General features: G+C 49.8%; 1 protein-coding gene across 2 annotated transcripts; it reads left to right on the top strand.

The window, feature by feature from the left end:
- Positions 1–1,695: 1,695 nt before the first annotated feature.
- On the top strand, positions 1,696–25,123 carry Fam83a (family with sequence similarity 83 member A). 2 transcript variants are annotated; one of them, XM_050145416.1, is made up of 4 exons: positions 1,696–2,353; positions 8,804–8,971; positions 10,857–10,981; positions 23,328–25,123. In XM_050145416.1, exons 1-4 carry the CDS (start codon positions 1,874–1,876, stop codon positions 23,863–23,865), a joined length of 1,311 nt encoding a protein of 436 aa, XP_050001373.1. In that variant the 5' UTR covers positions 1,696–1,873; the 3' UTR covers positions 23,866–25,123. The 2 variants fall into 2 exon arrangements, with proteins under 2 accessions (XP_050001373.1, XP_050001374.1); XM_050145417.1 differs by lacking the exon at positions 8,804–8,971.

The following is a 25,123-nucleotide window of genomic DNA, read 5'->3' as shown; positions in this document are numbered from 1 at the left end:
AATCAGATAGCGTTGGGAGGGGACATGAGTGGAACCCAGGAGTCAGAAAGAGGGAGAAGGCTATGGGAAAGAGAAACAAGTCCACTTCCAGGAGCAAGAAGGGAGAGGGCGGAAAGCCAAGGAGGGATTAGTGAGTTTGTCCTCAGGGAACAGGGACGGAGGGAAGAGAGAAGCTGAAACAAAGGGAGGCGTGTCTGAACTGTGAATTGGACTCTTTCGTTTGTCTGTCCTAAGAGGAAAGAAATTCCTTTTAAAATTGCTTTTCTTGTCTCTGGATTGAACTTTGATTTAAACGTGTGGCTGTCCTGCTGGACCAAGCCACCTGGGCCACTTTTCTACCTTCCTAGAAGCCTAGGTCTGTCTGTCTTCCTCCACAAAGAAGCAATGCCCCAGAAGCACCGGCTCTTCCCATGTTCCGACTCCACACACACACATACACACACACACACACACACACACAACTGGAGTTTCCTGGCACAGGTCCTTAGCGGGTATTGCCGGAGCCTGGCACTGTACTCCAGTGTCACCACTCCCACAGTTACATTTTCCTGTCACCATCTGCCACTTAGTCACCACAGGGTTGCACTTAGTGGACTCTCAGGCAGACCAGGTGCCGGGGTAAACCCGGGCATGAGAGACCCTCTGTCACTGATAGACGACAGGCAGGCTGGGTGCAGGGTAAACCCGGGCATGAGAGACCATCTGCCACAGTTAGATGACAGGCAGGCCGGGTGTCAGGGTAAACCCGGGCGTGAGAGACCCTCCATCACTGATAGACGACAGGCAGGCCGGTAAAACACTTCAGACCCCCTCAGCCTCCAGGTAGGAAAGCTGAGATGTGACCCTATCTTAACACACAGAGAACCGAGCCCTAGGTGTGTTCTATCATGTCCAGGAACCCCAGATGGCCACTACAGTGACCTACAAGTCAACCTGCCCAAGACAAGTGTTCTTCCCTTCTGTTAAATTCCCCGTCCAAGCAAGACACCTGTGCTCAAGCCCTCCTCTTAGCCCATTTCCTGTAGAACCCAATTCGAGAAAGGCAGGCTTCTGGCTGTTCCTTCCATCCCTCCGCTGGCCTGGATCTGGTCTGGAGGGAAAACACAGGTTACTTCTGCAGAGGTCACAGAGTTCATTCACAAATGAATCCCTGCCTCCAGTCACGGGTTCCCCGGGCCAGCAAGTAGTAGCTTGAGCAGCAACCATACTTCCCAAAGGTCAGCTTGAGCCCCGGACTTGGAAACTCTTTGCAGACTGAGAAAACAGGATAATGGCAAATACTAGACAAAGAGACATCAAGGAGGGAACACGCGTGGGAAGGAGAGGGTTTTGTTGCCCTTATATGAACCCATTAGAGTTTGAGCCGAGGAGCCCACAGGGAACCAGAGCACAGTGGTCCTTGCTCCTGTCTATCCCTTGGGCTGGTGGCGCTGGGGATGGGGGGGGGGGTGAGCGAGGAGCAGCTCCTCACTGTAACAAAGGCCCGAGGGACTCCAGGCTCTCAGAGTTGTGCAACTAAGTGGGAAAGCCTGCTCAGCCTGCGGCTGAAGCAGAGGAAATATCCTGTGGTTGACTGTGCCGAGGCAGCGACTGATCCAGCCCCTAGCCTGCAGGCAGGGCGGTAACCCTCCGAGATAAGCCAATCCCTGGGCTGCAGGTGAGGAGCCTTGAGAAGCCTTGTTGGGGCAGCGGGAATCAGTTCTCCAAATAGGCGAGAGGTGAGGTTGGGAGTCCGCAGGCCAGTATGGGAAGGAAGCCCGGAGCTTCCTAGAAATACCTAGAGTCCGGCCCCTCCCTGGTATTGTCTGCATTCTCCCCACATCTGGAAGAGCTTCAGGGCTGGCCTCCCCCCACGACTGAGGGGCACGGCAGCATGAGCCGGTCAAGGCATGTGGGCAAGATCCGGAAACGTCTGGAAGATGTCAAAAACCAGTGGATCCGGCCAGCCAGAGCTGACTTTAGCGACAACGAGAGTGCCCGGCTGGCCACAGACGCCCTCTTAGATGGGGGTCCTGAGGCTTATTGGCACACTCTCAACCAGGAAGGAGAGGTAGACTTCCTGTCCTCGGCGGAGGCCCAGTACATCCAGGCCCAGGCCAAGGAGCCCCCCAGCGGCCCAGATCCAGCAGGAGGGGCTGAGGCGGGTTCCAGAGGACTGGACTCCTGCTCTGTACAGTCAGGAACCTACTTCCCCGTGACTTCGGAAGGCAGCGAACCGGCTCTGCTGCACAACTGGACCTTGGCTGAGAAGCCCTACCTGAAGGAAAAGTCCAGCGCCACCGTGTACTTCCAAACGGACAAGCACAACAACATCAGAGATTTGGTCCGCCGCTGCATCTCCCGGGCCAGCCAGGTACCCACGCTGAGCTGGTGTCTGCTTGGCCATGGGCGGGGAACAGGGCTGGTAGAACAGGGCGAGGGGCTGCGTCCGGTTCTCACGGGTTTGCCCTGGAGCCCAGACCCCTGATCCCTGTTACAGTCTGGATCCTAGGCCATTGACGCCCATCCCTGGCACTACAATCTCCTGTGTGGGAAGAGTAAGCTTACTTTGCCTGCTCTTCAGCCCTGGTCTCACCGCCTGTCGCTCAACCTTGAGTCCAGTCCGCTGCAGATTCTGCTGCCTCTGGCTTCGGGGCTCTGTACACTCTACCTGGCCCCTCGCCCTCCCTGCTTTTCACTTGGCTACTCTTAGCTCTGGGCTTCCAAACGAAGGGTGGAGGTACTTCATTAGGGTATACCCTTGTCCTTTTGTGTCCCCGTCCTGTCCCGTCCCCCGTCCCATCTCCCCCCCTCTGTTTAGACCTGACTGCCCACAAGTGACATGCGGCCCTTGTTTTTGTTTGTTTTGCTTTGCTTTGTTTTTTCAAGACAGGGTTTCTCTGTGGCCCCGTGGCCCCTGTACCAGGCAGCTCTAAGGAAAAAAGAAAGAAAGAAAAGAAAAGGTGTGTGGAGAGAGAGGGTCAGAGAAACTACTTTCCCTTTTGCCAGAGGGCCATTGTTTTAATAAGACAGTGAGGTAGACTCAGAAAATTCCTTCAGAACAAGGACCCAGCTGACAGGACCTCAGGCATCAGTGGCAGAAAATCTGTCGTCCAGGGTTGGGGGTGTGGCTCTGTGGTAGAGTGCTTGTTTAGCATATACGAGGTCCTGAGTTCAATGGATCCCCATATCACTGGTGGGGGAGGGAGTAATCATATTGTTTTGTTTTTCTGTTTTGTTTTTCAAAGTTTCTCAGTGTAGCATTGGTTGCCTGGAACTTGTTCTGTAGACAAGGCTGGCCTCGAACTCAGAGACGTCTGCCTGCTGGCTGGCGCGCGCCTCTCTCTCTTTCTTCCTCCCTCTCTCCCTTCCTACTCTTGCCCCCACTGTATTAGTCTCTGTCTCATGAAGCATACACTGATATGTATGCTCACTCGTGGCTGTGGTCCTGGGCTCGGGCCAGGATCCCCTCCCAGGCTCAACACTGAAATCTTAAAGTCCTGGGGAGAGCCACCAAGGCTGAGGCCTGGAAGGTTGTGAGGGAACAAGAGTTCTGGAAAATTAAATGTCAGTGGGTGGAGCCACTGTGTGGCAGAGCTGCTTGGAGACTGTATTTCATGACTTGGTGGCGTTGGCAGTTGACAGATGGGTGCTGGGAGCCTGGGAAGCCTAGGGCTGCCCTGTGACACCCCAGGCAAGTGCCTTGACCTCTTGGGGCTCAGCTGCCATGCTGAACTGATATCCCTTTGCCTGTCGCTGAGTGTGCTGCCTCTGGTCTCTTGGGCGACTGCTGGTGCTCTCCTAAGGGAAGGACTTGTGTGCAGGGAATCCTCGGCCTCAGCACCGGCTTCAGGGCCAGTGCAGCACCCTGGAAGGAAACCACAGCTCGCTGGGAAACCCAGCTCTCTGTCTGAGTCTCGCTACACCCTTCCTTCCTTCTCCCCGCCTGGCAGAATCTCTCTGCCTTCTGAGACCTAATTCCCACTAATGTTCTTTGTATGACACAGCAGGTTATGAATCTTAGGAAACTTAAAAATCATCGAAAAGTGTGGACTTCCAGGTCCACTTAACTGGTCGAGAGGCCTGGATCCTCTGGAGTGAGTGACAGTGACCTCTTTGGCTGGGTTTCCCAAAATGTCCCTGTTGGCCTGCACCTCCCTGGGCTTTGCTCACACTTATTGCCTTCCTGTGGCTGATTTTGTGATATCCTTCACACATGCAAAGCTCACGTGAGCACACAAGCACACATTCCAACACACACACACACACACACACACACACGAAAGCTCAGGGGTAGCCTGTTCCCACAGAGATAATAGCAGAAATGGATAGATCTCTCACACACACACAGAGTGGGGGGGGGCAAGGGAGGAGGGAGGGAGGGAGGGAGGGAGCGAGCGAGAAGAAGAAGGAGGAGGAGGAGGAGGCGGCTCAGGGGTGGCCTGTTCCCACAGTGATGGTAAACATGGATAGATGGTGGACAGGCTATCATAGAAGCAGAATAAGACGGGAAGAAAACTGGGCTTGGGCTCTGCCATCTCCTGTAACTGCAGCCCTGAGAGGAAAAGGAGACAGGCTGAGGCACATCCCACTCTTGAGCACTCCCCATCCAAGAAGCAGGACCGGCCCTCCTTCCTTCCCTTTCTGCTGAATTCCTTCACTCTACCCAGCCCGGTGCAGCAAAGCAAAGCTGAGATCTCCTCACCTTGAGGAAGTCCCCATCAGCTGCCTCCTGCTGTGGGAGAGGACTGGAGTAGGCCGTGGGTCAAGCGGCAGGTGGGGCTCAGCGTCTGGGAGACAGTGACTAAGGCAGGGTGCTGAGCGTCAAAGGCTGAGTAACCGTTTTTCCAGGAGAGAAGGAAGGGAGACTTCCAGGCAGAGAAAAGCTAGGTGCAAAGATCAGGAGGGTCAGAGGGTGTGCGTGTGTCCTGGAGGTGGGGAGATACCACCATCCACCCTGTGGGACCTCAAGGAGTTGGGAAGGGACAAGGATGGGGGCTGCAAGGCCAGCAACTGTGTTGTGCCTTGTTGGGCGGAAGAGTGAGAATAGCAATTCCCAGGCTTCGTCACAAGTCCCTGAGGGTCCCTGGGGACGTTGCGGTGGTTCTGTGATGCTCTGTCCTTTCTAGGTACTTACCTGTGTAAAAAAAAAAAAAAAAGAAAGAAAAAAAAAAACAGGATTTTTTTTTTTTTCCCTGCTGTAGAATCTCGTGTAGCTTCTAATGGCCCTGTTTCTATCCTGCAAGCACCAGGATGAACACCACACCCAGTTCATGCACTGCTAGGAATTGAACACCGGTCTTCATAGATACGCTAAGCAATCACTCTATCAATGGAGCTACACCTTAATCCCACCCCTGAAAGATTATTTCCATGCTTCCACTCACAGGGCTGTGCAGCAGGCTGAGGCAGGGGATTGGAGAAGCTACGGGGCTCTGGGGAGGCATTCATAGATTAGCAAAAATGTAGAGCATCAGGGCTGGGGGCTGCTTAGCGCGTGTGAGGTCCTCGCGTTGGCCCCCAGCAATGCACATAAACATACAGTATATGAATAAGATCATGCCGCCCTCCAAAGCTCTTGGAAATAGTTATTTCCTGAAACCTTTTGTTTAATTTTTATTTTTATTTTTTTTCCCTGTTTTTTGAGACACGGTTTCTCTGTAGCTTTGGAGCCTGTCCCGGAACTAGCTCTTGTAGAACAGGCTGGTCTCGAACTCACAGATATCTGCCTGCCTCTGCCTCCCGAGTGCTGGGATTAAAGGCATGTGCCACCGCTGCCCAGCGACAAAAGTTCTTGACAATCATAGATAGTTGGTAACAATGCAAGAAGACACGCTGTGTAAGTTCAGGACCAGCAGGTAAACTGAGGCAGAGATAAAATAGGGTTGTGTTCCTGACAGGAAAACAGAGCTGGAATGTTTCTTTTAATTCTAGAATATTCCCTCTTTATCCCTCCGTCCCTCAGGTTATCACTGATGTACACAGACAGACAGTTGGACAAAAGGAGAATCATGGAGCAGGATGAGGACACGGGTTTCCAGGATGGGATGTGGGTATCTCTGATCACATCCCAGCCCTGTGGCTGTGAAAAGCTGTCTGTACCCTGTCTCCTCCCCGGGAAGCTGGGGGACTGGTCAAGTTGAGGAAGTCACATGAGACAAGCCTGTGGCTAATAGTAATGCTCAGCAAACCTTTGCTGTTGTTAATGGTCTGCCAAAGGCAAGCTCCCCAAAAGAGCCCAGGAAAGTCAGAGCACAGAGTGGTGCTGAGGGTCCCCGGTGCCTATCTGCAACCAGCTCTGACCCCACCACCATCACCTCCCACCCCCGCCCTTCCACGGGTGAAGGATTTCCAGCCTGAGGACCGCCCAGAGCCAGGAACTAGGGTCCACACTGGTTGGAGCAGGCACTGCCTCATCTGACTTGAATACATATCTTCCATGTCTTCAACAGTGCAGGTTTCTGGAGCCAACCTGCAAGGCTTTGCTTCCAACACATCCTCCTCCTTTAGCACGGGGCTGCACAAGGGGGCTTCCTTCTCTTTTCTGCTAACCTCATAGAGCCATAATAATCCATTTCCGTTGCCCCGTCCCTGGCACAGATACCCACATCAGCTAAGTAGTCATCCCCACACACGGCCCAGTCACCTCCTTGGCTCACTAATGAGATGACGTGTTCTCTTTCTCTGCTACCTCCCAGTTGTGGATGCTTTCAAAACAAACAACAGAAAACCCATCGTCACAGGGCATACTGACACAGGCTTGTAATCCCAGCCCTTGGAGGCTGACGTGGAAAGACTGCAGGTCGGTGCTTGCCTTGGCTGCACGGTGGGGCTCAAAGCAAGAAGAAATAAAGAACACACACACTCACCCATACGATGTATATGCATATTGTGGGTAAGACGATGGAACAACATTGTTATGTCTATGTTAATTACTTGTCTCAAGACTCTGACAAAATACCTAATAGAAACAAGTCCTATACGTTCTACGACTTCTCCAAACTCACCCCAATCTGGGTGTGAGCTTGTGGGGGACAATTCCCTGGCAAACAGCAACACCTAATGTTGAAGAAGAAGCTCTCCATACCCCTGTTGTCATGACTACCAGTTTGGCTTAATCTGTCTGTGACGTTCGTCTGACAGTCATAGTGGAAGATGTGAGGATTGGGGTTATTTTGCTCTTCTTTTTTACTTTGTTCATTGCTAACACATTTGTTGACCACTTATTATTCAACTGGCCTTACTTCAGACCACACAGGTGCCACTGTGTCTTGCAGCTTTAACACCATCATCAGGATTATCTTTTTGAATGGCTTCCTAATAATGGAATTGCCACTACACCGCAACTTAGGTATTAGGAAGGTAATAAAGATGTCCAACAAAGGAGAAGATCTGTTGACATCCTTTGTGGAAAGGTCAGAGGTAGCTTGACACAGAGGTAAACCCCTGTAGTCCCAACCTCAGGGGGCTGAGACAGGAGGACGGATTTGGCTTCAGGTATGGTTGGAAGCAGGTGTTTGGGTGCTAATGAGGATCCGTGCCCACTGCCTGGGCTTGCTTTCTCCTGGCTGGCTTCATTTTCATGTATGCTTCCCACAAGAGGCCGTACACTGGCTACCAGAGTCTGTAGAGTATGAGTTAAAACAAGTAAACAGGGGAGCAAACAAACAAATCCCTCCTTTCCTCAAGGGCTCCAACAAATGACCTAGACCAGCATTCATTAGAACAGTGAATGGCGTGACCATCTCTGGACTGCCCTCTGTGGTCAGGAAGGGATGTGGCCCTCTCATTGCTCTGGCCTTGGTCTCAGGTTCTGACCATGACCAGTGATTACCAGTAGCTCCGTTCAAGTTACATTGGTAGAGAATAGAGAGGAAAGGTGATCCCTTCATGTCTAATTGGGGTGCTGTTGACAGGAGGAGGAGGGGTGGGAATTTGGTGGGCAGGAACTCCTCCATCATGTCTTTCGTGGGATGTTTCATCAAAGTTCTAAAGAGACTGACGATGCAGAGGCTTCTGGGAGACCAAGATTCCTTCATCCCATTGGGGCAGCTCTCTCAGATCTAGTTTAAGTATGGTTCTTCCACATGGGATTTTGTTGTATATGAAGTGAGGACTCTTGGGGAGGGGAGCACTTAGGGGAGAGTGAGATCGCCCACTGTAAAGGGGGTTGCTGCCAAGCCAAGGAATTGGGAATCACATAATAGATGGAGAGAATCAACTTAACAAGTTGTCTGCATACACACAGTGGCACACTTGAGTACACACACAGCAAGCAAGCAATCGAGAGAGAGAGAAGGAAGGAGAAACAGAAATAAAGGAAATCATAAAGAGATTAAGAACATTTGAAAAGCAGTGGTCATATGTGCCGTCTACCTCCAAACGGTTGAGACTACCCCATGTTCTTCTTTCGCTCCTCTAAGCCTGTTGAGTTGCTGGTTTGTTTTTCTGTCATGTCTCTCCTCCCCTCCCAGCTTTCCCCCTCAGCACTTCTCGCTCCGACATAAGCAGAGACATGTGCCTGGGTGGGTATGGTGGTGGGTATGGTGGTGGGTATGGTGGTGGGTATGGTGGTGGGTATGGTGGTGGGTATGGTGGTGGGTATGGTGGTGGGTATGGTGGTGGGTATGGTGGGGCCAAGATGGGGCAGGGCCTCCACTTAGGCTCACCCTTCCCATCCCTCTGATTCTGCCAATCAGACCCTCGCCTATTCTATCCTGCCCCTCCAGCTCCCTGAGACCCACCGGGATTTAGGAGGTTTGACTGGGTCCTGATATTGCTGGCCTGACTTCTCTAGTAATGGAGTCCTCTCTCCCTGGCCCAGGTCCTGGCCATCCTGATGGATGTGTTCACAGACGTGGAGATCTTCTGTGACATCCTAGAGGCAGCCAACAAGCGAGGGGTGTTCGTCTGTGTGCTGCTGGACCAGGGAGGGGTGAGGCTCTTCCAGGAGATGTGTGACAAAGTCCAGATCTCTGATACTCATCTCAAGGTAGGGGCCCAGTGACAGTTGTAGTGGATGCCCTGTGTCCATCAGATAGGACAGTGGCAGCTCATGCCCCATCTCCATATCTCAAGAAACTTCTTGCTCAAGTTTCTATATAGGGCAACCAGTCTTCTTTGGTTGTATACTCTACTCTAAGGTATATGGAGTTGAGAAAGAGGACCGGAGAATTCTGAAGGATATTATTAGGCCCTGACCTGGGTGAGGTGTTAATCATTTCTGTCTATAATCCTTTGACCTGGAAGGAATGGATGTATAGGGCCTGAGGTCTTTCAGGGCACCATGACTAGCCAGTAAAGAGGCTACATTTTTCTCTCCTCCTCTCAGCTTCGGAAACAAAGTTTATATGCCTCATAGCCCAGGGCAACCCCGAGGACCAGGAGGATGTGTCTTGAACTCTCTGAACCCACCAGAAAGTTGATGCTCTTAGTTTAACTAGATCCTCCCCTAGATACACGCAGACGTACTTCCCTCTCCTGGCAGGAGAAACACGGAGATAAGAATTTAATTAGCCATGCAAATTTGAGAGCATTGAGTCAAGGTCAAAAGGAAAACCAGCCACAACTTTCATGAATAGGTTCTGGCTGAACAGCTGAAGGATGATCCTCTGGGTTCCTTTTATATCCCCCTCTCAACTCAGACACATCAGCCTCCAAAATACCGCCCCCACCATACACACACTGCCTGGGAGGCAACTTAGTTCTGGGATTCCTCCTGATACCACTCTCTACAACCAGGGTTTGCCTGATCTTTCCTGGGTCTCTACTCCTTAACAAAAGGCCATTATAATAGATTGAGAGTTCATGCAGGCCTTGCCTTCATGGGCCACACCTGCAGAGCAGTGGCTATGTCCTCTTGCCACTAAGATGCTGGGGGGAGCTTCTAGACGCACTGGAGTGCCCTTCCTGGAGATTGGAGGCCATAGACAGCCGTTGGTGGGGTCCTGGCAGTATTCCACAACCCTTGGCCATAACCCCAAAGGAAATCCCCACGCTTTCCCTGCTTTGACGTTTATAAAGTCTTCCATGGGATCCAGCTGAGGCATGGACACTAGATGCTGCCAGGGAGACAAGATACAAACAGCGTTAAGATTGCGGTCGTGAACACGCCTTTTCTCCAAATGGTCCAGGGTCCACGGTGGCCTTCACAGCACTGTCTCCTCTTGCTTTACTGGGCCAGCTCTCTGGCCAGCTTAGTAAGGAACTCATGCCACTAAAGCCACCTATGGACTTGTTCCTTGATAATTCAAACCCTTTGTGGTCCGTGAAGGCCTAGACTAGGGCTCCTTGGTCATCAAACCTCATCTTTCTTTTATTTGCTTTCTTATTTTTTGTTGGAATTCCACCGCTTTCCCCCCATTTACCATCTATTGTCAGAGCAATGGGGAGGGGACTTAGAAAACTAGGCCAACAAAAAATGTAAATAATACAAAATCTCTCCAAGCTTAGATAAAATCTTGGTGAACATCCTTCCAATTTCCTATGCAAATTGTCTCGGCGTGTTTGGGTTGCTATAGCAGACTGTCGTAGACTGGGTGGCCTGGAAACAACTGAGATTTATTTCTCACCGTTCTGGAGGCAGAGAAATCTCAGATCAAGATGTCTACAAATTCAGTGTTTGGTGAGGCTCTCTGCCTTGTTTGTAAATGCCTGTCTCGTTGTGTCTTCTTCATATGGCGTACAGAATGGGGAGCTCTCCAGTCTGTTACACCGGGCACTAATCCCTTTACGAGGCTCAATCTTTAGGAGCCAATTACCTCCCAAAGACCGTGGAGCTACTGCATTGAAGATTAGGTTTCAACATAGAATGGGGGGGACATGTTTATCAATAAACACATAGCTAATAAATGTCACCTTTGCTTTGCTTCCCACAGAACATTTCCATCCGGAGTGTGGAAGGGGAGGTGTATTGTGCCAAGTCAGGCAGGAAATTTGCCGGCCAAATCCAAGAGAAATTCATCATCTCAGACTGGAGATTTGTCTTATCCGGATCATACAGGTGAGTACTGGTTTCAGCGGCTATCACGGCTTCCTAGCAGTGAAGGGCTGAGTGGTACCTACCAGCTGAACCCCAACTGCTCCCAGGGTATATATCTTCTCCCTGTCCCAGAGTTCATCAAATAAATGGAGCAAGAAGTGAGAAATGGGGCCCCTTCCTGGTCCTGAAACCAGACACAGAATTCTCTTTTTACCTCTCAAGTCTCTTAGGAATTGTTATGAAGCCATGGATTTGTTGTGTGTTGTACGACATGATCCAATTTGCTTTTATTTTTTTTTATGTTGTATGTGTGAGTGCACACGCATGTGTATCGTGTGGGGGACTATTTGTAGAGGTCAGAGGTTGCTTTGTCTTCTTCCTGGCTCTCCCCCTGATCTTCTGAGACGGGGTTTCTCACCACAGTTACACTGGCCTGCCAGGGAGTTCCTGGGAGCTTCCTGACTTTGCTTTCCCTGGGTTGGTTTACTGACATGTGGGACCACACCTGACTTTTCCACATGGTGCTAAGGACCCTAAATGAGGCTCTCATTGCTTATACAGTGGGCTGTTCACTAGCTGAACTATCTCCTTATCCTCTAACCTTTTATGATTCCAAGGCAACCAATGTATTGAGATTTATTGATTCACACACAGTTCACCTACTTAAATGTGCAGTTTGGTTCTCCTTAGCTTATTTACAGTGTTGCTTAACCATTGTCACCACAGTCAGTTACCGTCACAAAATGCCTGTTCCTACTGGCAGCCGCTGCCTTGTTCCTTCAGCACTGTTAGTAGCTGGTTCACTAGGCAACCACAGATCTACTTCCTGTTTCAGTGACTTGGTCTCAACTAGACTTTTTGTATTAAAAAAAATATATGTGGCCTCCTGCGACGGGTTTCTTTCACTCAGCATAGTGGGTTTTTGTTGTTGTTTGTTTGTTTGTTTTCCTTTTTTTCAAGACAGAGTTTCTCTGTAGCTTTGGAACCTGTCCTGGAACTAGCTCTTATAGACCAGGCTGGCCTTGAATTCACAGAGATCTGCCTGATTCTGCCTCCTGAGTGCTGGGATTAAAGGCATGCGCCACCACCGTCAGGCTCAAATTGTACTTTTTATGGCATTGATGTCACTAATATTTGCATGGCATCTCAATCTACTCATGTAGTTATAACAAAAATGCCATAGGCTGGGTAGCATATGAATACTATAAGTTTAGTCCTGAAGGCTGAGATGTCCAGGGTAAAACTGGTAACCAATGTAGTGCCCAACAAAGGCCTATTTCCTGGCTCTTAGACATTGTCTTTTTATAAGTAGTCCTTGATACTTGTCATCTAGAGAAAACCTCAAAAGATCAGAAACTGATTCTTCAATAAGAAGACCTTGGAGTACCACTCCAAAGGTCTGTGTTCCATCTCATCTTCAGCCAGCCGATTGTAGACCAAAGGGCAACAAAATCCGTCACTCACAGTTAGTCTTGCCCGTCTGTCAGAGGGTCTGCCCCTCTGCTCAAGCGGTCCACCTTGTCTCTGAGATTCTGCCTCTTCTCACCAGGATCTCTCTATAGAGTAGGAAGGAAGTCTCCCAGATATCAAGGCCACCGAGACTTTTATTCCGCTTGGGCCTGGTGTTTAGTACTTAGATTGAAGGTTAACTCAGGAACAAAATATTAGCGGGGTGTGAATGCTAAGCCTACAGGTAGATTCCTTCCTCCACAGCGAAGTATAAATGTGCTTTTATAATACATACTAGGAAATGCCCATAGCAATTTTACTAAGAAAAGCTGTTCACACCACCCACACACACACAGCAAAAGGGATGAGAGCTCTCTGGAGTCTTTTTGTAAAGGCTCACCTGTATTGGTTACTGAGCAAGCTCTCTGAAGTCATTTTTGTAGGGACACACCTCTGTTGGTTACTCAGCAAGCTCTATGTAGTTTGTGTTTGTTTTCTTCTTTGTTTGTTTTGTTTTGGTAAGGGCATGCCTCTATTGGTTACTGAGCAAGCTCCCTGTATCATTGCTGTAAGGACATGCCGCCATTGGTTACTTTCCTTTTCTGTATGCATAACAGCTGGTGGGTAGGTTCATCAACTCTCTTGCTGCTGGGACCAAAGACAAAGAGGCCTAAGAGAGGGAAGGCTTGTTCTGGCTCATAGTCAAGGGAAGCCACAGCTGCAGGGGCTTGAGGTACCTGGTCACAGTGCATGCACAGAAGCAGGGAGTTATGAATGCTGACAGCTGGCCATCTCCTTTTTCTGTAGCCCAGGAACATAACGGCACCACCATAGCTAAGGTGGACCGTCCCACCTCCACTAACCTCGTTCAACTAACACCTCCCAGGCTTGACCACGGTCTTGCATCTTGTGGGATTCACCGTCCTGTCAAGCTAACATTAGCCTTCATGGGATCGGGAAGGAGATAGATGCTCACGTTAAATGCAGGGCAGGGATGTAATCCCTTAATGGCTGACCCCTCCCCAGCAACCACCTTTCTAGCTTGGCCCCAATTTCTAAAGGCTCCACAACCTCCCAAAATAATGCCACCATCTGGGGACCAGAATTCCAACAGATGAGCCCCTGGAAGGCATTTCAGATTCAAACCATGACAGGCACTTAATCCCTTGAGAACTAATCACTGTCTGACACCCCCTCCACCCCCCACCCCCGGTCTCATTAAGGGTTGGGGTTTTTAACTTGTGAATCCGGAGAGACATCAACACCGAGTTCTAACACAAACCTCCCTTGTCCCAGATCCTTTGTATTAGCCAGCGTTCTTACAGCAAACTATCAGAGGCTGCTGTGAAACCAGTCAGATGTTGTGTTGTTAAGGGGCCACACTGTTAGACGCTGTTATTAAGTCGACATCTCTTACAAGAATAAGTTTCTGTTTCCTAAGCCTAATGTATCCTGAAATAACATGTGACTCCATGATGCATGGCCACCCCTTGTGGAAAACTCCTGCACCTGTGAGGTGATTGCCCTTTCGCCTAACGAAAATGTGTCTACCCAGAAACCTTCCTGAGGCCCCTTCCATGTCATGTGGCCTTGCTCTTAGCTACTCCATGGGCAGTAGCCTGGAGTCCTGCATTCCCCCCCCCCCCCCCCCCCAGCACTATTCTGTCCAGGTGCTAACAACCAATTATCCTCAGCAGCTGTTCCATATCAACGCTAACCCTTCCCCGTGAAAGGGACTTCAAAACCCAGCGAGGGGCTGCCCTCTGAAAGCCCGGCTTTGGGAGAGGCAGCTGGCTGGCCAGCTCTAAATACAGCTTGCTTGCTTTCCTCAGACAATCATGGAATTGGTTTGGTTTTTTGTTTTGTTTTGTTTTGTTTTGTTTTTTCCAGGTCTAACCCAACTAACTTTATACAGAGAAAAGTTGTATTTGGTTCACAGTTTGGGTAGATTAGTGTGGCCTCTGGTGAAGGGGAGGTACCTGGTAACAAGTGTGAGGGGAAGCCAACACTCACATCAGAGACCTGGGCGAGAACCAGAGGAAAGGCGGAGTCACACTGCTTGTTGGTCGCTGTTTTATTCGTGTAGAAGGTTGTTTTGCTTGTGTGCATGTCTGTGTGCCACGTGGCGCCCGGTGCCTCGAGAGGCCAGAAAGGGCATCAGATCCCCTGAACTGGAGTTAAAGTTGTAGCTTGTCCTCTGGGAAAGCGTCCGGTGCCGTTTCTCCAGCTTGCCCAAGATAGCTCCCAGTTACCTAAGGTTCTCTCCTTAAGCCCCACCTCCTGTAGTTTGTTCCCTGGTATAGTATCCGTCTGGGAGCAAGCAGTCCTTAACGCATGCGTCTTTGGCAGACATACCCAAACTATAGCACCATTATGTTCAAACTTTCTGTTATATTTAGACAGTTGCCCTTGATACAAAAATATGCCTAAAGTAGGGAAGGCGTCTGTAGTTGGGCTTTTTATTCCTAGTATTATTATTATTATTAGTAGTAGTAGTAGTAGTACATTAAAATTCACATAACCTGAAATTAATCATTTCAAAATGTTTGACTCAGTGGTGCTTATTAGAGTCATAACCCTGCACAATCATCACCATGTAGTTATGAAATTTTTTCATCACCCCCCCCCCAACAAAACTCCATACCCGCTAAGAAATCACTCTCCTTTCCCTTCCTCCCCACCCCTAGCAGCCACTAGGCTGTATTTTGTATTTACTTCTCTGGGCATTTTATAAATGAGCCAGGCACTATATGGTATTTTGTGACTGGTTCATTTTATATAACACAGTGTTTTGGGGATTCTACCAGCTGTGACGTGCCTCGGTGTGTCACCCCTCTTAGAGCTGAGCAGCGTTCCACCGTGTGGATGTACCACAGCTTGCTCGACCACTCGCCCTCTCACAGGGATGTCCCTGTCCCCAGCATCTAACGGCAGAAGGTCTGGAAGTCTCACTCTGGTCCTTTCCTTTTCTAACCGGGGCTCTGCTTCCGTCGAAGCAGAGGTGATTTAGCTAATGGCTGAAGAATTGACAGTTACTCTAACTTGAAATAGAAATAGAGAAAGCACACACACACACAAAAAAATGTGCCTTTTAGAACCCATCAGCGGCTCTCCTTCCGCATGACCAGTTATTGCAGGGATGATGAAGACGATGGCCCTGAAAGCATTGTGTCCCACCAGGGGTCCCTCGCTGGGGGAGAGGCAGGATGAAGCTACGGTACCAGAGAAGGGTCTCACCCCCCAGAAAGTTCTGATTATCTATCTTACTATTGAATCATCTGTGTAAGCAAGGGCACAGGGAAACCCCTGAAGTAGACTTCTCTGTTTATTGGGTTTAGTGGGTCAAACTGCCAAGACTGTCTCTCCTTGCGTGTGTGTGTGTGTGTGTGTGTGTGTGTGTGTGTGTTGGCGGGTGTTAGGGGAGTGGGGTACAGGCCAGCATAGCCTGGAGGTGGCATGGGGACTTGGATCTGTTGCAGGCTTGCTCGAGTTCATTGCTGGAGTCATTGTCGGCAGGGCACAGACAAGGGAAGTAATGACTTTTCCCAACACACACCAGCTTCCCACGGTTTCTGGGGAATGCTGAGTTTAGATGTTGTTGATCTGCTAGCGGTCCTCCGTTTACCCAGACAGAGTCTAGCCCAAGCTGAACTCAGACCATCAGGTTGCCCTTGTCACCAGCACTGTTCAGGGGCCCTCTTTGGACATAACAATCTGCATACTTCCTGGATTTTGTTTCATCTTTTTTATAAAATGTGAGTTTTGGGTTGATTAACAGATAGCCACTGACAAAAACTTGGCCTGCCCTTCAGATTCCTGAGAGTCACTTAATAACCTAAGGATACTTTCTTTTTTTTTTATTAATTTTTTTTTTCATTTATTCTACATCCCAACCACAGTTTCCTCTCCCTCCTCTCCTCCCATTCCCTCCCCCTGCCTCCCCTCTGCTTTCCCATCCACTCCCATGGGTGTCAACAAAGCCTGGCAATATCAAGTTGAGGTAGGACTAAGCTCCTCCCTTTGTATTAAGGCTGAGGGAGGTGACCCACTATGAGGAATAGGTTCCTGAAAGCCAGCCAAAGCATTAGGGACAGTCCCATTCCCACTGTTAGGAGTCCCACAAGCAGACCAAGCTACATAACTGTCACACACACACGTAAGAGGGCCTAGGTCTATCCCACGCAGGCTCCCCAGCTGTTGGCCCAGAGTCTCTGAGCTCCTATGAGTCCGGGTTAGTTGTTTCTGTGGGTTCCCTTGGGGGACCCTTTCTTTTGAGCTCTTCCTTGGCATGTTGAATTTATGTGATTTGATGTGTTGGTCTGATATTCTTTTCTCTATGATGATTGAGAAAGGCAAAGTTCTGGCGCCTTGGAAGCGGTCCTGTTAGGAGGCAGAATTGGAAACGCTCTCTGCCTGCTCCGGGTGACTCCAGGTGACTGGGGCTGTGGCAGAGCTGACAGATGTCTGACCCCAGACAGAGTAGCCTCATGAGGAATCTCATCGGGCAAGCCTGTCTCAGTCCTGGATGGAAGGAGCTTCCATGTCTTGTTGCACACAAGGGCCTGGTCACCCTGCACTTTCAGCTACTCTACACCCTTGGGTGTAAGGATTTCGGGAGACACCTGAAGAGGGGCATTTAGTGTGTTAATGGCACTCTGGGAAGAAGTCCCCACCAAGCAGCATAACTTACTGACCCCAAACACTTTCCTACCACCGACTTCTTCAGCCATCCTGAGACCCTCACCAAACGGAGCTCAAGACAGCGAAACTTAATCCAATGCCACATTTGCTGACGATATTAAATAGCCTCCTCTCGGTGCTGTGCTTCTTTAGTCTTAATCGTACTAAAGCTGCTATTCTTTTTTATTTATTTTAATTTTTTTCTAAACAATCTTTTTTATTTAACATACTAATCCCAGTTCCCCCTCCCCTCCTCCTACTCCTACCATCCCACCCCTCATCCACTCCTCAGAGAGGGTAAGGCTTTCCACGGGGAGTCAGCAAATCCTGTCACATCATGTTGAGGCAGGACAAGGCCTTCCCCCCTGTATCTAGGCTAAGCAAGGTCTCCCTTCATAGGGAATGGGTTCCAAAAAGCCAGTTCAGGCACCAGGGCTAAATCCTGGACCCATTGCCAGTGGCCCCTCAAACTGCCCAAGTCACAAATAAAGTTGCTGTTCCTGGTATATCCTATTTAAGATGTTTTTGTGTCTATGTGTAGGCATTTTTGCATAATTTTTAGACTGTCGTTAAGATGTTAAATAATTTTACAAGATACTCCCTGAGAATGTCTGTCTTCCTGTTTCTGTTTCTTCTGCCATCTCTTCTAAACACCAGTTATTCGGGGCCTCTTAGATCTACCACAAGCTTGAGAAAAGATCTAGGAGCATTTGTCCTTAGGAAATGTGGGTGACGAGATCAAAAATAAAACCAAACAAAAATAGATGCTGTTGCTAAAGGGGCCGAGAGACTCTTAACCAAAGGAGATCAGACTGGGCCTGTGCCGTCCTGTGCCTGTGCCGTGCTGGGCCACCGCCTTTAGTATCAAGGGAAACACAATCTCCAGTGATCTTTAGCTTCTCAAAATGTGGACCATTTCATCCTCTAATCCCCAAACTGGCACCGTTCCTTCTGAACTAAGTAGGCTTAATCTTCCATGTCACATCTTCCCTCAGAAGAATGAGCACTTACGCTTGCTGGCTCATGTTCCTGCTCCGCGCTCCTCTGCGCTCCCCTCTCGGCTGCTTCCTCAGCCATGCAACGGAACAAAGCTCCATTAGGTTGTTGGGAAGATCAAGCAAATGACAAGCTCGGATACTTAACTGCCTGACGGGGGCTGCACAGAAAGGTTTGTTGAAGACGTTGGTATTAGGGCAGCCATGCTGGCTCAGCAGGTAAAGAAAGACACGTCTCACATAAGCCTGAGGACCTCAGTTCTGTTCCAGGAACTCTGAGAGTTGTCCCCTGACCTCCATACAGTGCTGTGACATGCAGAGGCACACACATACATCTCAGCATCCACACACACACATGCGCACACACACATGCACACACACACACACACTTTTTTATTTAAATGACTCTGATGTTAGATACAGTGGCTCATGCATGCTGTAATCCCAGCACCCAGAGTGCTGAGGCAGGAGAATTGCTATGAGTTCTGGGAAGCGTGGGCTACAGAGTGAGACACGTCTGTGCTGGCCTTAGCTTCAGGCAGGGTCTGTTGCAACGTGAGCAGCACACCTAGGTCTCCCATACAGAGTGATCCGACCTCTCTAATGGGTTCTGGTGAATAAGAAAGAGGCTGCGATTATTATGAGCACACTAACTGAATGACTTGTAGAGCCTTATTCCTGGAGGCAAGGCCCCTTCTTGTGCCTCATCCCTTCTGTGGGGCTTACAGGAAGAAAGTACCAGAGAGCATGGCCAGGTTCCCAGGACAGCGTGCAGCAGGGCCAGGCAACACCGGACATACGTCCACTGGACCTAACGCTAAGAGCGCTTTCCTAGCGACAGTCTGGGGAAGGGCAGAGCCAGGCTGTTTACTCTGAACCTGTTTGGGCTGTAGAGCAGAGGGCAGGGGAGAGCAGGGCGAATGTGGAGGTCCCCGGGAGTCTCTGGGAACCAGGCTTACTGCTCTGCCTTGGTTAAAGCTGTGGGCTTGATGGTGTGAGCAGGTGAGAATCCAGGTAAGGCTGTTTCTGTTTGGGGCACTCGGGACTGAACCCAGGATGTCATGTGCGTTAACCAAACGCTCTACCGCAGAGCTGTATCTGCAGCGCGCTTTTTACCATTTATTTATTTTTTTATGTTTTGGGTTTTTCCAGACAGGGTTTCTCTGTAGCTTTGAAGTCTGTCCTGGAACTAGCTCTTGTAGACCCAGCTGGCCTCACATTTACGGAGATCCACCTGCCTTTGCCTCTCGAGTGCGGGAATTAAAGGTGTGCGCCACCACCGCCCGGCTTTACTTTTTATTTTGATACGAGGTCAAAATTAACTGCTCAGTCTGACCTTGAACGGTCTTCTTTCCTTCCTCAGCCTCCCAAGGAGCTGAGATGATAGGCCCGTGAAACCAGGTAGAGTTTTAACAAACGCTGAAAACCCGTGAACTACTTTTGATTTAGAGAATGTCTTTGGACAGTGTTTGGGATTTTCTCCTCAAGATGAACTTTGGCCACTTATCGCCCAACAGCCGTTCTCCTGGGTATATAGCAAGAGAAACTTGTTCCCATATATGTGGGAGACACACATGGGAAGGCTGACATAGTACTGTGAATGATAGGAGCAACCCAGTGCCTACTTAATCAGTGAACCAGCCAATGGGACAGTATACAACAGTCAAAAAGGCCCAGCAAGACGCAACAGTGTGGACACATCCTAGCAATGTAATTTTAAAAGAAAAAGCCTAAAAGATTGCATATATATTTTAAAAACAATGAAAACTAAAATATTTACTTTTAAGAATAAATAGACGTATACAGCATTATTCTAACTATGGACTAGGAAAGCAGGGTTTGGTGCTGTGGTTTGAATATAAAACAGGCTTCTGTTTCAAACATTGATTCCCTATGGTATTGGCGCTGTTTGGGAGGGTTATGGAAGCTGTAGGGGTGGGGCCTACGTGGTAGAACTGGGCTAACTGGGGTTCACCTTTGAAGGCTCTGGCCTGGCCCTGGCCCCAGCTATGGCTGGCTCTCTCTGCCTCCTAGTTCACCATCGTATGGGCATCTCCACCACGAGTTCCAGCCTCCGTGAACCCTGCCGTGCCTTCCCTGTGACACACTAACATCCTTGACACCGTGAGCAAAACCAAAGCTTTGTCCCTGGAGCTGTTTCTGACGGTTTAGGTCACAGCGATGAAACAGAAACCAACACGGATGCTGTACACAGGACACGTTCCTCTGTACACGTTCCTCTGACCTTTTCCTAGCTCAGGACCCTATGACGAGGCTGCTGGGAGGGCCAGGCCACTAAGTGTGGGTTATGAGCCAGAGCCTAGGCTGGTGAGACGGCTCAGTGGGTAGAACCTAATGACCTGAGTTCTATCCCCAAAAACCAACCAGTGGAAAGAGAGAACCCGCTCCTGAAAGTTGTCCTGTGACCGTCACATGTGCTGTGGCAGGTCCCCACCTGCACTCATACACGCATGCACAATAATAATAAACAAGATTGTAAAGGCAGCAAGTGTGCATTTCCACAGTGCTAATAACATTATGTAAAGCAGGAGAAGAAATAGATGCATGGGGCTAGAGAGATGGCTCAGTGGTTAAGAGCATTGCCTGCTCTTCCAAAGGTCCTGAGTTCAATTCCCAGCAACCACAGGGTGGCTCACAACCATCTGTAATGAGGTCTGGTGCCCTCTTCTGGCCTTCAGGCATACACACAGACAGAACATTGTATACATAATAAATAAATAAATATTTTTAAAAAAAGAGAAATAGATGCATGAATTAAATGGGCCCTTAATAGGCCAGGAAGGAGAGTGGACTACCGGACAAAGATTAGGAAGCTTTGCCTTCAGGGCCGAGACTCAGCAAACAGTAAAGGCCATTCCTTCCCCGGGGCTTAGTGAGAGACGCGTAGGAGCCCAGTGAACACGGAACAGAGTGTGCGGGACACACAGGGGATGGAGGAGCACGATGGGCCTAAGACAGTGGTTCTCAACCTCTGGGTTGCGACCCTTTTGGGAGCTGAACCATCCTTTCATAGGGTCACATATCAGGCATCCTATATATCAGATATTTACATTATGATTCATAACAGCAGCAAAATTATAGTTACAAAGTAGCAATGGAAATAATTTTATGGGGGGGCCGGGTGTCACTGCAGCATGAGGAACCGTATTAAAGGGTCGCTGCACTAGGAAAGTTGAGAACCACTGGCCTAAAGAAGTTCCTAGGGCGTCATTGGGCTTGTTTTGTGGAACGAGGTACACACCTATGTGTCTTGATCTTGTCTGAGTCCAAACAACACTGCAAGATTGGTTTCCCAGTCTAAGCCAAGCCTGATTGATCACCTCCTCCCCTGCCTCCTGGCTGGCCTGCCTGGGCTCACCCTCAGAAGCTTACATCTCCAGCTGTGGGTGCTTCTGGGCGGGAGGAGAGGTTTAAGCAAAGCATCCCGATTGTTCCAAAGATTATCCTGGCTTGTGTGAGCCTGTTCACAGTACAGGGAAACGTAGCTGGGGTCTGGGGCCAAGGCTGGGCAGTAAGGCCGGCAGGCAGAGGGCTGGGAGCAGAGGCCCTTCCTTGGAAGCCTGTCTCTTCTCAGCTCTGGTACTGCCACACCTTGGGGACTCTGGCTTTTTCTGACTATCCCCCTGCACTGTTCCCTACCCTAGGGGTGGCCCCTTTGAGAAAGTAGCCTTCTCTTGGCGGGGCATCTCTCCTGCCCTTAGCTTCTCAGGAAATCGAAAAGGTTTTTCCATCCAAGGTCGAAAAGCACTTGCTAAAATAAGAGAATCATAAAAAATAAGGCATGAATACTTGGAGTATTTCACTTCCACTTCAAACCCCTAAAGCGGGAGCCAAGACCTGTCTGCGAAGATGGCCGTCCCTGGATGTCCGGGGGAATTTCTTTCATGAACTGCAGCTGTAGTTACTCAGGTTCCTGTGGGCTCACCCTGCCTTCCACTGTGCACTGTTCCAGAGCGAAATGGACTGAAGTCTTCATTCAAGAGCATTCGTTGTTTGTTTTTGTTTGGCGGGGTCTTGTGTAGCCCAGCTAGTCTGGAAGGGCATCCTCCTTCCTCAAGTTCCTGAACACGCTGAGATAAAAGGCCACTACCACCCCTCTGGGCCTGAGGGGCAGTTAGATTCTCATGGGAACACATCAGGGCCACCCAACACTCAGTGCCCCCTTTTGCCTGTTTGGGGAGCTATTTTCCTAGCTGATGTCTGTTTGCAGGAGGCAGGTGCCCCATCTTACAGGTGGGAACACTGAAGGCCCCCAATACTGGCTCTACCAGGTGACCCCTCCGAGCAGAATGGAGGTAGAGAGGACTCAGATCACGCTCAGCCATTTTCTTTTTTTCTTTTTTTTTTTTTTATTAATTTTATTGAGCTCTACATTTTTTCTCTGCTCCCCTTCCCTTCTTCTCCCCTCCCCTTCAACCCTCTCCCATGGTCCCCATGCTCCCAATTTACTCAGGAGATCTTGTCTTTTTCTACTTCCCATGTAGATTAGATCCATTTATGTGTCTCTTAGGGTCCTCATTGTTGTCTAGGTTCTCTAGGATTGTGATATCTAGGCTGGTTTTCTTTGCTTTATGTTTAAAAACCACTTATGAGTGAGTATATATGATATTTGTCTTTCTGGGTCTGGGTTACCTCGCTCAATATGATGTTTTCTAGCTCCATCCATTTGCCTGCAAATTTCAAGGTGTTGTTATTCAAAGGGGGCTGTACCAGCTTGCATTCCCACCAGCAATGCAGGGGTGTTCCCTTTACCCCACAACCTCTCCAGCATAAGTTGTCATCAGTGTTTTTGATCTTGGCCATTCTTACAGGTGTAAGATGGAATCTCAGAGTTGTTTTGATTTGCATTTCTCATTCAGCCATTTTCTAACCCTTGAGGGGTAGTGGTGTGTGTGTGTGTGTGTGTGTGTGTGTGTGTGTGTGTGTGTGCGGTGCAGTAGGTAGATGGGATAGCTCATTGGGTAGATGTGTTGGTGACATTAGGAACTTGAAGCTAAAGGCTGATTCTGACACCTCAGTGACTCATTTGCAAGCATGTCCTAGTCTCTGGGCCTCAGTGCTGCCATTAGCAAAAAAAAGGGGAACAAAGCTATGCAGGGTTTACATAACCAGTTTTCAGGGCTTCTGCTCGATTGAAATGTGCCTGCTAGAGCAGTGGCCGCGGTGAGCCGCTAGCACAAATTCAACACTGATGCCGTGGTTCTGTCGCCTCTCCCCCGCAGTTTCTCTTGGCTCTGTGGACACGTGCACAGAAGCATCCTCTCCAAGTTCACTGGCCAGGCTGTGGAGCTGTTTGATGAAGAGTTCCGACGCCTCTATGCCTCCTCCAAGCCTGTGATGGGCCTGAAGTCCCCGAGGCTAGTGGCCCCGCTCCAGCCCAGCAAGGGTCCGGGAGCCTCCAATGGTCGCCTCAGTGGAAGCAGCGGCTCTGCCAGTGACCGCACCTCTTCCAACCCCTTCAGCAGCCTGTCGGCCGGCAGCAATCCCCTCAACCAGAGTCTGTCCGTATCCTCAGGGCCGGCCAGCCCCCTGGCCCCCATCCCACCTGTGGCTCCAAGGCTTCAACCCTATCACAGTCCCCGGAGAGTCGTGGCCCCGCAGGCCTTCTTGGTCCCCATGAGGCCCCATGAAGGAGCACCTGTTCCCTACAGCACCTTCATGGCCTATAGACCCACGCGGTTGCAGCTGCAGCAGCTCGGCCTGGTACCCAGGGTTACTCACCCCTGGGGGCCTTTTCTACAGGCCTTGCCTCATTTTTGAAGGGTCCTTTCCCCTCATTGCCTTCCTCGGGGGTGAGAATTCGGCACTGCTGAATTTTCTGATGCAAAGGCTGTGCCTTAGCGACCAATAGGATTGAGCCTGATCCCCTATGAGCTAAAAGCACTGGCTGGGGGGTGGGGAGGAGGGGAATTATTGCCTACCTCTAAATATTCCCAAGCCTGAGACCATCCACTTGACAAACTGTATCAGTTCCTTGGTTTTCCTCAGTAGGCCTACCTAGGTAGCCAGCCCCATTCTAGAAGATTCCAGGGAGGCAGTCGAGAGCCCTCAATGACAAAATGTGACTGAGAACCCCTGTCTTCCAGAGGTCATCCTGGACTTTGAATATTGATGTCGACATAAAGCAAACATGGGTAGATGTTTGATCAAAGGGGGCTACTTCCCGAAGACCCAGAGAGGGAAGATGAACAAGCATGAGAACATTCTGTATGTTTCTGGTAGGAAATGCCTCTCCCTGTTAAATGTCTTAAAACTGGAGTTCCCCGGACCTGATGGATTAGTAATGAGACCCCAGAAAGTGTCTGTGATTGTGAGGGGCCCTCTGAAGCTGCACCAGCAGGGATGGGACGACCTGATTCCACAAGGCTTTTTAACAGACTCTGATTCTTGCGGAAGAGAACCCTGGCCCGGAAGGCCTGGAAACCTGGGCTGGCTGCAGGGATCTGAGTTGTCATGGCTACGCATGGCCTTCAGCAAGGCCCAGGGCAGCCTTGGATAACTTCTCAAAGGTTCAGCTGGCCCAGGGCAAGCGCCTGCCTCCAGCTCTGGGGATCTCTGCTCGTCCTGTTGATACCCTGAGAAATAAATGTGAATCCTCACGATGTCACCATTAGTTTCTTCCTAAAGAATGTGACCGAGACGCCTCTATTGAGATAACTGGGGGGAGGGAGGAGATGCGTTTACAAGATAAGCCCCAGGCTAGTCCAGCCAAAAGAAGGCAGGTACCTGGGCCCTGGACCATACCACACACACCAACTCCTGCTAGCCATAACCCATCACAACGAAACTCTGGGCTTTACTGGTGAGGGCTCAGCAGCCCTAGGCATGGAGCCCCTCTCTCCTCCTGTCCCGTTCCTGACAGCTATAGCACACCCATTTCTAACCCATCCATCCCTCTGCCCTTACTTACCCAACACTCCTGCCAAAGGACGGCCACTCTGGTTTCTGTTTGTTTCTTTTAAATTCTGTTCCCTTCCTTTACTTTGTTTTCTCTTAGTTCTAACAATTAAAAAAAAAA

The sequence above is a fragment of the Alexandromys fortis genome, unplaced genomic scaffold, assembly GCF_014885135.2.
Source record: "Alexandromys fortis isolate MF-2015 unplaced genomic scaffold, M_Fortis_MF-2015_v1.1 scaffold_2_1_26212458, whole genome shotgun sequence".
In the NCBI taxonomy this organism is placed as follows: Eukaryota; Metazoa; Chordata; class Mammalia; order Rodentia; family Cricetidae; genus Alexandromys; species Alexandromys fortis.
Note: the sequence above shows the minus strand (reverse complement) of the source record. Positions and strands in the feature narration are given on the sequence as shown.